Source organism: Citrus sinensis, chromosome 8 (genome assembly GCF_022201045.2).
Source record: "Citrus sinensis cultivar Valencia sweet orange chromosome 8, DVS_A1.0, whole genome shotgun sequence".
NCBI classification, from domain to species: Eukaryota; Viridiplantae; Streptophyta; class Magnoliopsida; order Sapindales; family Rutaceae; genus Citrus; species Citrus sinensis.
The window spans coordinates 28,721,069-28,737,268 of NC_068563.1; the positions used below are offsets into that span (position 1 = coordinate 28,721,069).

General features: G+C 34.7%; 3 protein-coding genes across 4 annotated transcripts; 1 reads left to right on the forward strand and 2 right to left on the reverse strand.

The window, feature by feature from the left end:
- Window positions 1-176: 176 nt before the first annotated feature.
- On the reverse strand, window positions 177-4,430 carry LOC102606696 (uncharacterized). 2 transcript variants are annotated; one of them, XM_006488226.4, is made up of 7 exons: window positions 4,117-4,429; window positions 3,481-3,926; window positions 2,932-3,083; window positions 2,332-2,427; window positions 1,652-1,908; window positions 1,003-1,223; window positions 177-889 (listed from the first exon to the last, which is right to left on the reverse strand). In XM_006488226.4, the coding sequence occupies exons 2-7, from the start codon at window positions 3,811-3,813 to the stop codon at window positions 524-526; spliced, it is 1,425 nt and encodes a 474-aa protein (XP_006488289.1). In that variant the 5' UTR covers window positions 3,814-3,926; window positions 4,117-4,429; the 3' UTR covers window positions 177-523. The 2 variants fall into 2 exon arrangements, with proteins under 2 accessions (XP_006488289.1, XP_052288380.1); XM_052432420.1 differs by having other exon boundaries at window positions 749-906; window positions 4,117-4,430.
- A 2,614-nt stretch (window positions 4,431-7,044) lies between these two features.
- Window positions 7,045-7,884, forward strand: LOC102607194 (uncharacterized). Its single transcript, XM_006488228.4, has 3 exons — window positions 7,045-7,236; window positions 7,331-7,490; window positions 7,583-7,884. The coding sequence occupies exons 1-3, from the start codon at window positions 7,109-7,111 to the stop codon at window positions 7,673-7,675; spliced, it is 381 nt and encodes a 126-aa protein (XP_006488291.1). The 5' UTR covers window positions 7,045-7,108; the 3' UTR covers window positions 7,676-7,884.
- Window positions 7,885-11,170: 3,286 nt separating this feature from the next.
- LOC102607489 (ubiquitin-conjugating enzyme E2 7) lies at window positions 11,171-14,887 on the reverse strand. The gene is made up of 6 exons (XM_006488229.4): window positions 14,720-14,887; window positions 14,499-14,601; window positions 13,450-13,547; window positions 13,258-13,358; window positions 12,496-12,573; window positions 11,171-11,492 (listed from the first exon to the last, which is right to left on the reverse strand). The coding sequence occupies exons 1-6, from the start codon at window positions 14,763-14,765 to the stop codon at window positions 11,415-11,417; spliced, it is 504 nt and encodes a 167-aa protein (XP_006488292.1). The 5' UTR covers window positions 14,766-14,887; the 3' UTR covers window positions 11,171-11,414.
- Window positions 14,888-16,200: the final 1,313 nt, after the last annotated feature.

Below are 16,200 nucleotides of genomic sequence, written 5' to 3' on the forward strand. Positions count from 1 at the left end.
AGAATAAATAAACATTTACCCTATAATTTTTATAGAAGGAAAATACAAACGTTGGGAGGGATATGCAATGAATATTTTAAGACGAATCACCAAACAAGTTGTACACACCATTACCGTCCTGCCATGTCCATGTGTACATTTATCATGGAAATCTCCCAAACAAATTGGCCGCCACATTGACTCATCTACAGTTATTATATAAATCACTGGCCGGTTTAAATTACCCCCAGTGCACATCAAATTTTCATCACAGCCAACGAGCTTTATGACGTGCTTGTGTACACAACTAAATATACTGTCTTGTGTCTTAGACATACAAAAGTTGACACATTATTTTAACTACTAGTAAACTATTACATGAATTTTGCTGACTGTACTTGCACACCCACACCTCAAAAGCAAGGGGTAATTTATTCCCACACAGATTCGCAGATTCTAACTACGGGTAAAAACATCCAAGCTCACAACCTTGGAGAAGAATAGAGCATTCAAGGTAGATGGAGATGATAAGTCCTCATTCAAGCTAAAAGGGTCGGCTGTCAGGATCACTCAATCCTGCAATAAGGGCTATAAACACCCACAGCATTAGGATGCCTATAACTGCAACTCTCAAAACCTGATCGCAGTTACCGTTCATGTTGATGTCAGTCTGATGTGACGGATACGATGAAGGCAAATCCTCATCATCGCTAACATCTGAATAAGGCTGCATAACATTGGTCTCTTTTGCAAGTGGTGGTAGAGCATCATGATTGCTAATCTTCAAACATCTCATGCAAGTGCAATTTCCACCAAGATATGAAGGGAGAGTTTGAAGGCACTCGGAGAGAACCTTGCGGAACATTTCTCCTTCAATTTTGACCTTCTTCCGAGTGGTAGGTTTTAAAATCTGAAGAACCATAGATACTGGTAAATATGAGAGAGGGAGGGAGAACATTTAACTAGAGCCTTAAGTCCGAAATGTAATGAAAATATCAAATCCTAATCAGATAATAAGCTTACTTGAATAAAAGTCTGAGTAATAACTCGAAGCACCGGAGGAAGACGTATAACCAACAAGCAGCCAAGGTGGTTAGGAAAATGATCTTGAAGTATAGATGAACAAGACCTCAATACTTGCATTGGAATCCTAAAGGGAGTTAACCCTTCACAATCAACCAAGACCGTAATTCGAGTATTTGCAGCATCAACCAGATGCAGAGCTCCATGCTCTACCTGAGAAACTGCAGTTGTAATTTGTATAAAACATTGTTTGATGTTACAACATCAAATGGAAAAGTGAAAATTAAGGCTGAATATAATAACAGAAAAGAGAGATGTTTGAGACTAAATAGTTCACATGCAGATTGAAAACTTGTCTACACACATCGGCAATGATTGCCTTAATTTGAGTTCCTCATCTAGCAGCAGAGAACAGCATAATAGTTAATTTAAGTTGTTCATCACACTAGGTTTAAATAAAATAATAATAATAACTTGTTCATCAATCACACTATCATATTGATGATGCCTTTAATATTTTTTTCTTTCATTAAACATAGTTAGCTGAATTATGTAGTACTATCTATCTCTGAGAAAATCCAAATCCGCATAATGCATGCATAAGGGGAAAATTTGCAAAAGATCCAAAATTATCAAAGAAGAAACATACTGATAGCCTGAGCAAAACGAGGTCTGTCACGAGATGGCAAAACACAGCAACCTAGCCCAAGCCGAACTATTAGGCATGGTCGGTGCTGCATGTCAACTCCATGCCAGAAGACTACATCTGACCACTCCTCAAGTTCTTCTTCTGAAAGAATACGGTAGGTCTCTCTCCAGCGTATTGTCTTTTTTATTGATGCTACCAAGCTTGAAATGTCGCCATTTGAGGCACTATAAAATCTATGGAGCATATCTTCATTTATTCTGCATAAACACTACTACGTCATGCTCTCTGCAAATAGAGAAGCTAAGAAATTTGAAGATACATTTATTGTCTATTAAAACAGTAAAACGGTAGTGCTGGATTATGTCTTGAACATGAACTATGACAAAATGACAGCTGAAAACTGAATCTTCTTATGTTTATAATTTTCAGGGAAAACTAAAGAGTCAATGGAATAACAATACATTATCGTTTAATAGAATTCTGTACACACACACGTAGCAAAGGTTCAAATTGGAAAGCAGAAGAGAGTCAAGTTGGTGATGACTCAGTAATTCTAGCAACAAAAATTCCACGCATGACTAAGTGGAAAAAATAAGATGTTGCAACAGGGGGGTGTTAGATGATTTTAATAAGATCTTAAAGAATGTGTATTTCATGATACATGCAAATCAACAACTGACCTTTCTGTTAAACTAATCCCCTGACTTTCCAGTTCATTACGGAGTTGTATCAACCAATTTTCAGATGTGAGACTCGGAGAAACCTCATCAGAAACCCTGCATGTCACATGAAAGCAATAAATAGCTACTAAAAGCAATCAGAGTAGGATATAACTTAAAATTCAATCGAGTAGGAAATAACTTAAAATTCCTCATCAAAGTAGTAACAAGACTATCACCGAGGAGAATCGCAGCCCCGCACATTCTTACAGTGCTGCTACTCACAAATATGTGCCACATACCATCTTCCAGAAATCTAATTATACCCTCTTCCAGCAATCTAATTCTTGTTAATAACTTTACAACATCCCTTTGCCTTCCAAATCAAGACCAATTGGTTAAGAGAGTGTATCTATTCTAAAACTCCATCAAGCTTAATTCTAATTATGCAGTTCCAGTTAATCAAGTCAGCATTGTCAATGTACACAAGACTTGAGTTAAAAATTGATGTCAAATAATTGTACTCAATCAAAAATTAAGGTGTCATTTTCTACACAACTACATAATAAGTCAAATGCCAATATAAAAAAATATCAATAATATACTCCTAGTTGTAGCAACCTTGCATCCAGCTGAGAATTCACAAGTGATGGCTCCGAATTTATCTCAGAATGTTCATGAGAATCACTATTACCATCCGAATCATCACTGCACACCGATTGTTCCGAAAACGCTTCAGCAACTGAAAGGAGCAATAAAGGCCTTGACAACATCTGTAACCATGAAATATGGCAAGCATTACATGTTATATGGGACAAAAGGGTAAGATAACAGGGCTTGCTGCTTGATATTTAACCATAGTGCCAGAGATACAAGGCCAAGCGCATACATATACAAAGGTGTTATGTAAATGCAACTGACAAAAGCAAGAACTAGTAGGGCTGAGAATCAGTTTATAATCAGGTGTCAAGGCAAAAATTTAGCATGCAACTGCATCTTATAACCATGTTCTCATCAGGTGAATTATAAGCATGTTGAGAAATTACAAAGGACACAAAACAATAAAGATATTGGAACTAAATTTCAGCAGTCTACAGAGCAGCAGGTGATGTCATATATATTTGCAATGAAGAATTGGAATTGAACATTCAGAAATTTGTGAGTACCAACCTGCATTCCTCTAATCAAACCCTTGAAAGGAGCCCATCTGTTGATGAACTTAAAAGGCGGATAGCAAACAACTTGCAAAGCCTGAATGCCACGCCATATACACGGACACTTAACCTTTGAAACCCTTCGCACAGTTTCTAATGCAGCAACTTTGAGTAAAAATAGTGCCACATCACCAGCTGCACCGCCACCAACAATCTTACCACGGCTTAGTAAAGCTGCCTGCCGATGATTACCCTGTGGAAATGCTTTTTTCGAACCCTTCTTCTCAGCAACTACAATGGCTGATTCAGCGTTCCTACTCGAACCCGGAACAAGGGATGGGTCTCCCATTAAAGATAACTAATAATGCTCTGAATTCACATTCACCGCTTACTACTACGCTCATAAAACACAAGCTTTATAGCAGTTCAAAATCCCATTAATAAATATCTTACAAGCATGAACTGCAGAAAAAACCACAGAACAAATATTAAAAAGCCTCTACTTACAAGGTAAAATTATACTGACCATAAGATTCTAATAAATGGGATCCTTCAAAAATCGAAACTTTTAGCTTTCCACATAAAAATGAAATCTTTCAACAATTAAGTTTAATACGGCATCGTTTATACTGAACAAAAGCAGTGGACTAACCATCATTTTGAGAGAAAATACGAAAGCTCAGCTGAAATTTTTTCCTGAAAAAACAGAACAAAACGCAAAACGTGCGCTGGATCCGAACGTCGAGGAGAGACGTTAAGAGAATCAAAATCATTCAAAAGTGGCGAAACTGGCGGGGTAACTGTTGGATCGTTTTGGGGAAAGAAACTGTGGAATCAAGTGATCTGTCAGTTTGGTTTCATCGCGTTCTGTTTGAGCCATCGCATTCGAGAATAAGAAAGAAAGAGGAGGCATTGCGAGACCCAGCACGTGAACTTCGATCACAAGTCAAATCTCAAAAGCATCGACAGCTCGCCTGATTGACTTAATACGTGTTCGGTTCTTATAACTCAAAAGTCAAAACAGTCTATGGATTGTTTATTGTATACAATTTTTTGGGGAAACTTGAGGTGCAATTGTAGTACCATGTTATAGTAGTATTCAGCCGTTGAGTGTCAGTAGACTCTATTAATTTAAGTGTATTCAATGGCTAGATGTAATTATAGTACGGTACCTCAGTTGCACAGTAGTCTGATCTTATTTTTTAACTTACTACTAACAAAAATTAAAACAGTCACAAAATCAACGATTGACATTTTTCTAATATATTATATAATAAGATCCCCTAAGTTACATACATGTAACTTAGCATTAGCTTATATAATATATTTAACCACTCCAACGAGGTGTTTTTTTTTTTTTTTCCTTTCTTTCTATTTTTTAAATTCTTTCTGGTAATAATTAAAAACAAAATTTACAATTAGACGGATAGCAAAGAAGAGAATTCATCAACGGCAGATGTCCGCCAGCAGCCTCATTAAAATATGAATGTACGTGTAGCTTTACACTTCAAACGGGGGGGTTTCACTTTTCAGTTAGATATCCTTTAATAGTTTAAAAATTACATAAATATTCTAAGGTGTATTAATATTATTGCGTCTTTAAATTTTATATTTTTCTTAGAAAAACGTGTGTGTATAGATTTTTTTTCCTATAATGTTCTATTTTTCACTATCGTCCATAGATATTTTCAAAATGCGTGCAATCTAGATGACTTAATTACTCTTTTTTGAGCAAGATATACATGCTGAACAGGTGTTAGAAGTTGAAAATATCATGAATTACAAAATGCAATGTATATCTTCAAAATGAATTCAATTTATATTGTTTAATTACTTTTCAAAGTCATGTAATATATAGAATGTGATGGAATGATAACACTACACAAACCTACTTGATTACATGACTTACATAAACAGTCACGAAGGTTGTGTAAGTCATGTAATCGTATAGATTATGAAAATTACATAGGTTAGGTTAGTCGTGTAGTAAGTCATATATTTATTTATACAAAAAATAATAATATTTTTATTTTTATTTTGCCGATAGATATGGTTGTGATTTGCATGCCTATTTTTCTTCAATGATCAATGGTTTAAACAAAATAATGAATATTGGTTCAAAGTTTCTAAGACTAGAGGAATAATAATACCACAACCAATAATGGACGCTGAATTTGTGGAGAACGTATCTCGAAATATTAATGTTGACTCTTCAAAATGTAAATTTATAATAAAATTTTAAGCTTAAGATATTTGATCATACGCCATCTATTGCAATTAAAACTAATGAAAACGTAGAGTTGAAAACTTTGTTTTTCCACTATGAAGTCATATGTTACATGGCTGAATACATGGCCAAATGATAATGACATAAAGAATCAACCCATTGTATTTTCACTCTTTGCAATTGAAAAAAAAAACATCGTTAAATACTTTTTTTTTGTCATTATGTTGTGAGAGATCCAAAGTAACATAAATCATATAATAAAAATCACTTAATATATGTACTTTTTTATTTTTTATTAAAAGGGGCTCATCAAGACGAGCTAGGCAGGAACAAGACGGGGTTGACAAACCCCAAACATATATTGCGAAATAATAGAATAAATACTCACAGGTGGGCTAGAGAATAAAAGTAAACTATGCGGTACTAAGTGAGCCATATTAGTCATGAAATCTGCAGCTGAGCTTGCTTCACGGTAAATATGAGAGATAAAAATCTGTCAATTCCTGCTTAAAAAATCACGAACTGCCACCACTAAAGCATAAAAAACATTAGGCACAACCACCTGCTGAGAGATCATCTGAGTTACACAGAGGCTGTCTACTTCCACCAAGAGGTGTCTAATGCCAACATTCTAGGCAAGGGATAATCCTTAATATATGTACTTTAATTAATTACTAATGAGCGAGAAAGACGAGAAGATCGGTTGGAGAGTGGACAGACAACGATCGCCTTCACTCCATTGCATTTGCATCAACACGTACGAAACTGAGCTAACTGGTTAACATTGAGCGATAGCCAGTTGATATTTGCTTTTACTTATTCTGACGTTCGTTCATGCTGCCTGCCTACAGTGTATATGAAAATAATTATGTTTCTAATATTATTTATTTATAATATATGTACTTCTTAACTGCAACATTTATTAATTTCTTCTTGGTAATTAATGAATGAATGCGTATCGTGGAGAATGTTGCCCATGTATGATTAATGTATCTAATTGAATGTTAATTAGCTTGTGGACCAAACTCAGCTATTCTGAACTCGGTTCTTGATTTTGTCACAGCCGATTTGATACAAATTTATGAACATCTTTTCCTCGCTTGATATGCGTCTAACTAATTGATTATTAATTTGTTGATGACTTGAATTTAACTGGGTTTTATTATAGCTGCATGCAGCGACGACGCAAGGTTAGACCAAGCGAATTTCATCACTGACGCTGCCTGCCAGGTGACAGCATCAGAGTTGTTTAGAGCTTGCATGAAGCCCACGTAGATAATCAGACACCACGTGTAAACTGATGTCATATCTGTTCAAACAAAACAAACTCATCCTCGATATAAGCCTGAGATCGAAGTTGACCGATTATTACCAAGTGGAGAAGCAGAACAGGATCGAAGAAAATAACAAGAGTAAAATGGCAGCATCAAATCTATGTCCAGTGTTTGCCTACACAGTTATCTATGTCACGGACGTGGCCAAATCTGTAGCTTTCTACGCCAAAGCCTTTGATTACACTGTACGCACCTTAGATCATTCTCACAGGTGCATATATTTAATCATTCAAAACATTATTATTATATCGGTTAATTAATTGATTGATTAATGAGATTGTGTGTGCTTCGGTTCCGACTGACAGATGGGGAGAGCTGGAGAGTGGACAGACGACGAAAGCGTTCACGCGATTGCACCAGCACGAGACCGATGAATTGACCGGTTCGGTTCAGACTCCATCCAGCCCTCAAAGACAGCCGATCGAGGTTTGTTTTGCTTATGCAGACGTTGATGCTGCCTACAAGGTGCGTCTGGGGATTATCTGAATCTCATATACATCTCTTGTACATGCTGTGTGTGTTATTACAATAATTAATGCTACACTTGTTAAATTCAGAGGGCAGTGGAGAACGGTGCGGTGCCGGTGAGCGAGCCGGAGGATAAAGAATGGGGAGCTACGTACAAGCATCGAAATAAGGGGAATGGATGAATGCCATATCGTGAAAATAAATCATAATGAAGGATGTAATTAATGTTGTTCTTTCTTGACGACATTTTTATAATAACTAATGGTTAAAGAAAAGCAGTACCCATAAATTTTCTTCATTAAGCTTGTGTTTAAGTAGTCTGTTCCATTAATTTTGATGGTTTCATCATGTTCATGCGGAAATTAATAGTCGAGTCCATTTTTGCTTTTTAGTGTGTGCGCTCGTGTTTGTATGATGGGTTAACATAGAATTTGTAATTGTCTTTGAGGAAAGGTTGTGTTTGATTAAAGGTTTTTTTTCCCCATTTATTTAAATGAGAGTATTTGATTAAAGTTGAAAGTTGTTAAGAGTGACGCCAGAATATTAACTAAACTGAAGAGAAGCAGTTGTACTTGCTTAACTTTTAACTAATTAAATTATGTAGTAGTTCGGTATTTTACACAGTAAATGTACTTATTTGCAGCGGTCAGTAAGAAAAATGATAGTTCACATCACTGAAACGTCACTGCCATGATAATGTTGACATCAATAAAAAAAAAAAATATATATATATATATATAGGGTAATTTTTTGGATACCTCCCCTGAAGTTTGTCCTTGCTACACTTGAAGAGAATGTATGCATATATTGACATATAGCACCCCTGAACGTTTATAAGGGTTGGGATACCGTTTGGTAGTTAAGGATAGTAACGTAATTATAAATTTTAAATTTTAAAATAGTAAAAAAGGCCGTGAACTGATTAAAAAAAATCATTGTGCATCACAGTGACCGACTGAACCTTGCATATTTTCACTCATTTATCTCACTCTTTGATGTCCGTGTAAGGCACACATAATCAATATTAAATTTAAAAAAATTTAAAGAATCTTCACTTATGTTGAACTTCTCCCTTATTTTCTCACAATTTATTGTTTTTATTAAATGGGATAATTTTTTTTGCTTCATGACCCAAATTACATGCTGCCAATAAAAGACAACTCTACACTGCATATTTCTTGTAAACCTTAAGAAAAATTTGGAACTAATAATTTTGGGTATTGTTTTATCATTGAAGTAAATTATTTCATTTTCTTAGGAATCACTCACTAGCACGATCATAAACACCTCCAATTTATTATGAATTTATATATTTGGGTTATGTTATTCCACAAGTGGTTTAGGAGGTTTCAACAAATTATTTATAATCATAATAATAATAATAATAATAATAATAATATAATTATTTTTAAGTACAAATGTTTGTATTTTTTAAAATATGTATTTCACTATATACAAGTGTATTAGTTAATTGAACAAATAATAATAAAAATACTAATATACTATATTATATATATATAGCAAATTTACATCTTAAAATTTATGAGCTTTTGCACTGCGGAATGTCGTATTATATTATCAATATATTTGAAGTATAATGTTGAAAAGAAGTATCTTTTTCTTTAATAAGACAATGATTTAATAATTGTTGAATTTTTTAAGACAAATTATTGGGTTGAAATAACAATAAAGACATAAATACACTTTGATAAACTATAATCAAGATTTCATTAACTGAAAATAAAATAAAACTCACCCGCCCTTTTCTGTTTCTCCCATATCTCTTAATCTTTTTCAGCCTTGTTTTATTTTTTTTCAGCAGTTTCTTGCCCCGAACAAAATCAAATGCTTTCTGGGTTAAAGTGTCAAAAATAAAAATGATTGATAAAGTAACATTGGACTTCACGATGAGGCAATGTGAAGGGAAAAAAAAGAATTTTTTTTAATTTTATTTCTACAGTTTCTCTGATAATGGTGGTTGCCATTTCTGAAGAGAACCCAAGGACAAGGTCAAGGCATCCCCTTTTGCCTTCTGAAAAAACAATGCTCATAATGTTCCTATTGTTAATGGTACAAGGAAACCTAAAGGAAGATTTGTCTCTTCAAGATATTTGTCACCTTCTCCTTCTTCATCTTCATCTTTAACAACAGCAACAACAACAGCAAAAAGTCAGAGTCAGAGCCAGAGATTTTCTTCTCTACTTGTGTCTCGTTCAATAAATTCATCGAATTTACCAGCTTTGGGGACTAAAAGATCACAATCTGTTGATAGAAGGAGGCAGGTGATTGGTTCTAGTCCAAGGGCTATTACCCTAGTTTCAAGCTCTAAGCAAGCAATTCAAGTCAAGAGCTTTCAACAATAACAAGGATGCTTATTACTTCAACTAGGAGCCTATCCGTTTCGTTTCAAGGTGAGACCTTTTCACTTCCTATTAGTAAGACTAAAGCTAAGGCAACTCCTGAGACAAGAAGAGGGACTCCAGTGAGAGATCAGCCTTGGCCGGGGAGGACCCAGCAAGGAAATCCTATTTGTCAAGGATGTTGGATTCTAGTGTTGAGGGTAAGAAGTTCGTTGGGTATGGATATGGGGCGGGGCGATGGCTGAGTCGTGGTACCAATATTTTATTGAAAATGAGAGTAGATTGAGCTTGGATTTAAATAATGCTAAGCAAAATAAAGATGGCAATTTGTTGATGAATGAGATTGTGATCTTGTAACTTCTGATGACACTGATAGTGTTTCATCTGGTATCACCAACACTTCCGGGGTACCAGAATCTGGTGGTGCTGTTGCTTCGCGAATGAAAAAAATACATATTCACTGTTATTATGCATTTGACGCCAAAAAACAACAGACGGTCTGCAACTCTGCAGCATTGCTACAAGTATTGTCAAGTCTGCAACTCTGCATTGCTACAAGTACTGTCAGTTGTTGTGCTGTGGAATGAAGGGTATTATTGTACTTTCATCAACAGAGCAAACGGCATCCTAACGATTATATACGTCCAGGGGTGCTATATGTCAATATATGCATACATTCTCTCTAAGTGTAATAAGGACAAACCTCAGGGGAGGTATCCAAAAATTACCCTATATGTATATACTTTTCCACTTTTGATGGTGTTCGAATATCACAGTAAGTAGTGGCTAACAACTTAACCCTTAGATTAAGCTTGGATTATTTATTTGAAAATCCGCTTGATTTTTTATTAGCCGATCAGTGCATTAACTTCAACGCTCCTCCATAGTACAACTCTTAACACTCCTTAATGTACTTATTGTTTTGGTTGTATCTTTTGGTCTTGATCATATTCATCTGGCGAAGAAGCTTTTATTGCATGGAAGTAATTGGATCAGCAGAGACGTTTGAATTCGATGAGAACGCCCCCTCGAACTAGAACGAAGGAAGAGTTGAAAGAAGCATATATATGAAAAAATATCATGAGGCAAAAGCAGAAAGGAGCACGACGGCTACTACTTCAAGACCAAGCGTAACAACAATAGCACATTAAAGAGGAGTGTAAGAATTAATGAGTAAAAAATCAGACAAAAATATCTAAAAGAAAACATCTAATGCTTGTGGGCTCGGTAAGATTCAAAAGCAGCAAAGATCACGGTGGAATCCTTTTGAAATCAAACCACAAGCCATTCTGAGTAGAGCAATCTTCAGACGAACTTAGAGAACGACAGAACATTTGTGATTAAAACTAACCAAAGAACGCTTTTGAATACATGGATGTTCCCAGTCGTTACAGTGACTTGACCATGCAGAGAAAACGAGAGAGATGGTTGAGAGAACTTCAAAATGCCAGTCTACACAAGACCAAGTACCCACAGAACCCAGTTCCCCCCACACAATTAAATCAAGACATTTCCCGTACAAACACATAGGTAGAGAAAAAAAAGAGTGCCTGCAGTTGGTTTACAACATTTCTTGTGATCTTCTCACACAGCGGCCTACTTTCTTCTTGAAGTCATCTCTCCTGTCTCTCCATTCTTTCTGCAATAAAGATGAAACACGCACTTCAGAAAAGTATGTAACAGATTATCTTTTACGAGAGCCATCCATGACCTGATAATGAATGAAATGTGAACCATGCAGGAGGGACACAATAAATGAAAGTTGTTGATATGCTGGAACCACCAACCCCCTAATGTCAAATAATCATTAAGATGAGTTGTACTGCATGCTTCAAGAAAAGAATTCATAGATTTAGGACAGCATTGAGAACAGGTTATGTTTGGACAACCTACATTATGTGGTTTCGGGTCACATGACTAGGCAAGGATGTTTGGAATGTTGGGAGGAGGCATAACTGAAAACAGTTCATATGAACCAAAAACTCATTGCAATGATGTTAAATGGATGAGAACTGACAATTAATCAGCATCAAACCATGCACATGAGAGAAGAAATTTCCAAAATTGGTTTGTTTTGATCATTGAGGACCATATACTACAAGACTCAAAATTAATGACCAACCAATTCCTTCATATGAAAGTACTCAGCTAGCAGGACCGAGTTCGTCAGCCTTCCACCTTGTAGCACTTACATCTTAGTTGGAAGCAAACATATACGACTTAGATAAGATTACATCAAGAATTGAAAGTTGCAACAACAAAAAATGAAATTCAGCCTAGGTCTCAATTTTCAAACAATTCAGAGACCCTACAAGTAAGTCAGACTAGAATGAATACAAATTTGCACATTGACAAATTTCAAAGTTGACTTGATTTGTCAACCTCATAATTAAAATCTGCCCAGTTATCCAACTCAAAGTTAATGCTCTTACATATGGACCACCAAACTAGTTTGGTTCACTGTTATGATGTCAATTCAAAGTTTATATGAGGAAAGTTTTGAATAAAATTTCAGGCAATAAATAAGTAAATAATAGAAACAAAGCTGCTGATGCAAGAAAATTAGGAAAATAGTAATTAAAAAGGAAACGTAACATTGCCAAAATTGAAATACAAATTTAAGGCACCCAAAGATAACTTACTGCAGCTTCGACATTTGCAGGAGATTCATCATTAGGACTGGAAAGCATTGATATGATACTCAAAACGATACTTTCAACCTATCACATTTAAACAGTCACATGATGTAAATACGTTATCATGTCCAAAACTAATGTATAATAGAAGTAAAACAAAATGGTCGAACAATGATGCTTAATACTTCCCACTGCATATTAGCAGGTGGATACAAACATAAACCTACTATTGGACAGATTAAAGGAAATTACTGCAAAAGAACGTTGATCAAATCAAGGTGCCATCAACAGACAAAGTTCAAGTTGGCACACTTGAAAAAAAGACACATAAAAAAGAGATCTGCAATAAAATTATAAAATGGAATTTAGTTTAACTTAAAAGATTTACAATCAACAGACCTGTTCATTAATAAAGAAAATTGAAAAAGCTCAATTAACTATCCCCAGACATTCAAACACTTTCCCACTAGGGCAAATCTCTCTAACATGTAAAACAACAAACTTTTACCTCATTCTACTTCAGATAATTGAGGTATTTTTGTTAAGTTTAATCATCTTCTATCTTAATCAGTAAAACCATATGTTGAATCCTTTCCAGCAAATTTGAGAATTTAACCTACCAGCTACAATCTTCGGAAAAGAGTTAAAAATGCTATCTGCCACACATTTGTAACATTTAAATATGCATATAGAACTGATAAAAGCCACAAAGACAGAATCCTAACTATAGGCATTGATGGAGAACAAGTTAACATCTAGAAGACATACAGTATGAACAGGCATCCAGCGCTCACTTGCAAGCTCATATCCATTAGGGTCGTCACCTGGAGGATGAAGGATTGATATGCAGACACGCCCATCCGGATAGACTGTAGCACAGGAAGCAAGCAAAGTCATTTTGACAGAATGATCTATATGTTGAAAGAAAGTTGGAGTATATAATAGTAAACAGCAACTGACCATTAGGATGCCAAATCTCTGTTGTAAACTTCACTGTAGGTGGGCTATTAGGGTAGTTTGATGGAAAGCTCATAATGGCATTGAAAAATCCCCCCTCACTGTAATAAAAAAGATTTAAAACACATGACAATTCATCCCTTTAAGCAATTAAGGAAAGCCAAGAAAAACAGCTTATTCACCTAGATAATGTGATTACAAATACGTAAACCACATACATCACCACATGCAGAGAAACAAAATCATACACACTGCTCAATTCAAAGAACACAAAAATATGGTACAAACCAACATCTCAAATACGTTCTATAGCTGCAACCCAACAAGACCATTCAAACCAAACATTAAATGCATTCAAGAATATGATGTTGGACAGCATCCTGAAATCACAAGAGAGAAACACATGCATGCCTCCATAGCCTCTGCACAAAACCGATAAATATGGTGACTTTTACAACCAGTAAAACAAGGAGGCAGAGGTGAACCAATTTGAAAAAGAATTCACTTTAACAGTAGAGAATAATACATTTAACAAAAATTTGTTACTGCTTTCAAGTTATCAAAATTAAACCAAAATACCCAATCTAATATCACAGCCAAGCCAAGCAGTGATCTCTAGTATCAACCATATCTAAAACCCAGCAACTACTACAGCAGATCATCAGCAAGCAACAGTTTCCTAAAAGCAATTAAATAACCCAATTTCAAAATACTAAACAAACTATTAGAAACCACACTATTCTAGAAAGCACCGATACCAACAACTTTTTAAAGGTATACCAAAATCCGGCTAAATTCAGAATTCAGGTGATAACAATAGATAAAACCCAATACAATCCCGGCAGCACATCAACAAATATCCCAAGTACCCAAAACCCAGGTAAATTAATAAAATAAACCAAAAACATAATCCGATGGGTTGATCTAATCTCAGCAAATAGAATCATTAAAATTTAAACAAAACCCAAATCCCAAAAGCTTTAAAACAAAGACAATAAAAATAGAATCACAAGAATTAAACCAAATTAACTATTAAAAAAAAAAACACATACTAAAGAGTATCAGGTGGTCCAATAATTGTAACACTCCATTCAAAGATATTTGTCTCATCCACCAACCCGGCAGAAAACCCAGCAACAGGGTTCTTACAAAGATCTGCATATCAAACAAACCGATCATCAAAATCAACAAACAAATAAAAATAGACACTCATCAAACTAACATGTAATACATGAATTTTGATGGGGAAAAAAACGCTTTTTCCGATGGATACCTTTTAGTTGTTTTTGCAAGAGGAGACTTGCCTGAGATGCCGCCATGATTTTAGTAGAGAGAGAGAGCTGGAATTGGCTCTACCTCTACAGATATTTGAGAGAGAAACTGAGAATTAAAACCGACAGTTTTGTGGCATTTTTATAGATTGATTTAGAGAAGGTTCTTTCGGATTGTTGAATGCGGCCCTCACGTGAGAGTTTCGATTCTATGCGAGCAGTTTTGTTTCAAGTTGTGCGTTGGCGCGTATTAGGGTGCCACGTAAGCGAAACTGATCTGGCGAACGGCCAAGTGGACAGATTCATTGTACTTTATCATTCAGTGGTTGATACCGTACTGTGAGTTTTGCTGGTTTGGGTTCATCTTGTTCGGTTTGCGGGGTCCACGGCAAGGGAAAGTAAAGTTGTGATTGGTTTTGTAGATTATAATTGCTAAAGGTGAATGAAAAGTTGCAAGGAAACGTAAGACCCAATTTTGTTTTTGTAGGAAAAAGAATTAATAAATAATGAGAAAATATCCGCCGTCCACTAATTTTTTACATTTTTTTTAAAAATACATAATTTTTTTATTTTTTAGCTGAAATCTACCTAAAGTTACATTTTTTTTTACTTTTACACTTCCGTTTAGAATCCGTTAAGAAAACTAACGAAAACTTAAAAAAATAACCATTTTACCCCCAAAACGAAAATTACAATTTCATCTTAAAAACATCAAAAATAATAAGATTTAATGATGAATATCATTATTGGTACTTTAATGAAGTACAAAAAAAATCTTAATTACTAGAGATTATAACTCAATTAATAATAAAACTCTACTTATCTTAAATTCAATTGAAGATTTGTGAGATTGGCTATTTTTAATACTACTGTTATAATTTAGCATTCTAATTACAGACATATTTAAAAAAAAAACCTGCATTTGATGGTTGTGGAATTAATTTATTTATTGACCGATGGGAAGTACAAAAAAAATCTTAATTACTAGAGATTATAACTCAATTAATAATAAAACTGTACTTATCTTAAATTCAATTGATGATTTGTGAGATTGGTTATTTTTAATACTACTGTTATAATTTAGCATTCTAATTACAGACATATTTAAAAAAAAAAACCTGCATTTGATGGTTGTGGAATTAATTTATTTATTGACCGATGGGAAAAATAATTATGTTTAATCTAATTATTTTTTGTAATTTTTAAGGTGAAATTGTAATTTTCGTTTTGGGGGTAAAATGGTCTTTTTTTAAGTTTCCGTTAGTTTTCTTAACGGATTCCAAACGGAAGTGGAAAAGTAAAAAAAAAATGTAACTTTAGGTGGATTCCAGCCAAAAAATGAAGGAATTGTATATTTTTGAAAAAGGTGTAAAAAATAGGTGGACGGTAGATATTTTTTCATAAATAAATAAGAGGGAAAGTAATTAAACAACTATTTTGTTGAGCTTGTCAGACAAATATTTTTAGGTAGTGTTTAGTTTGG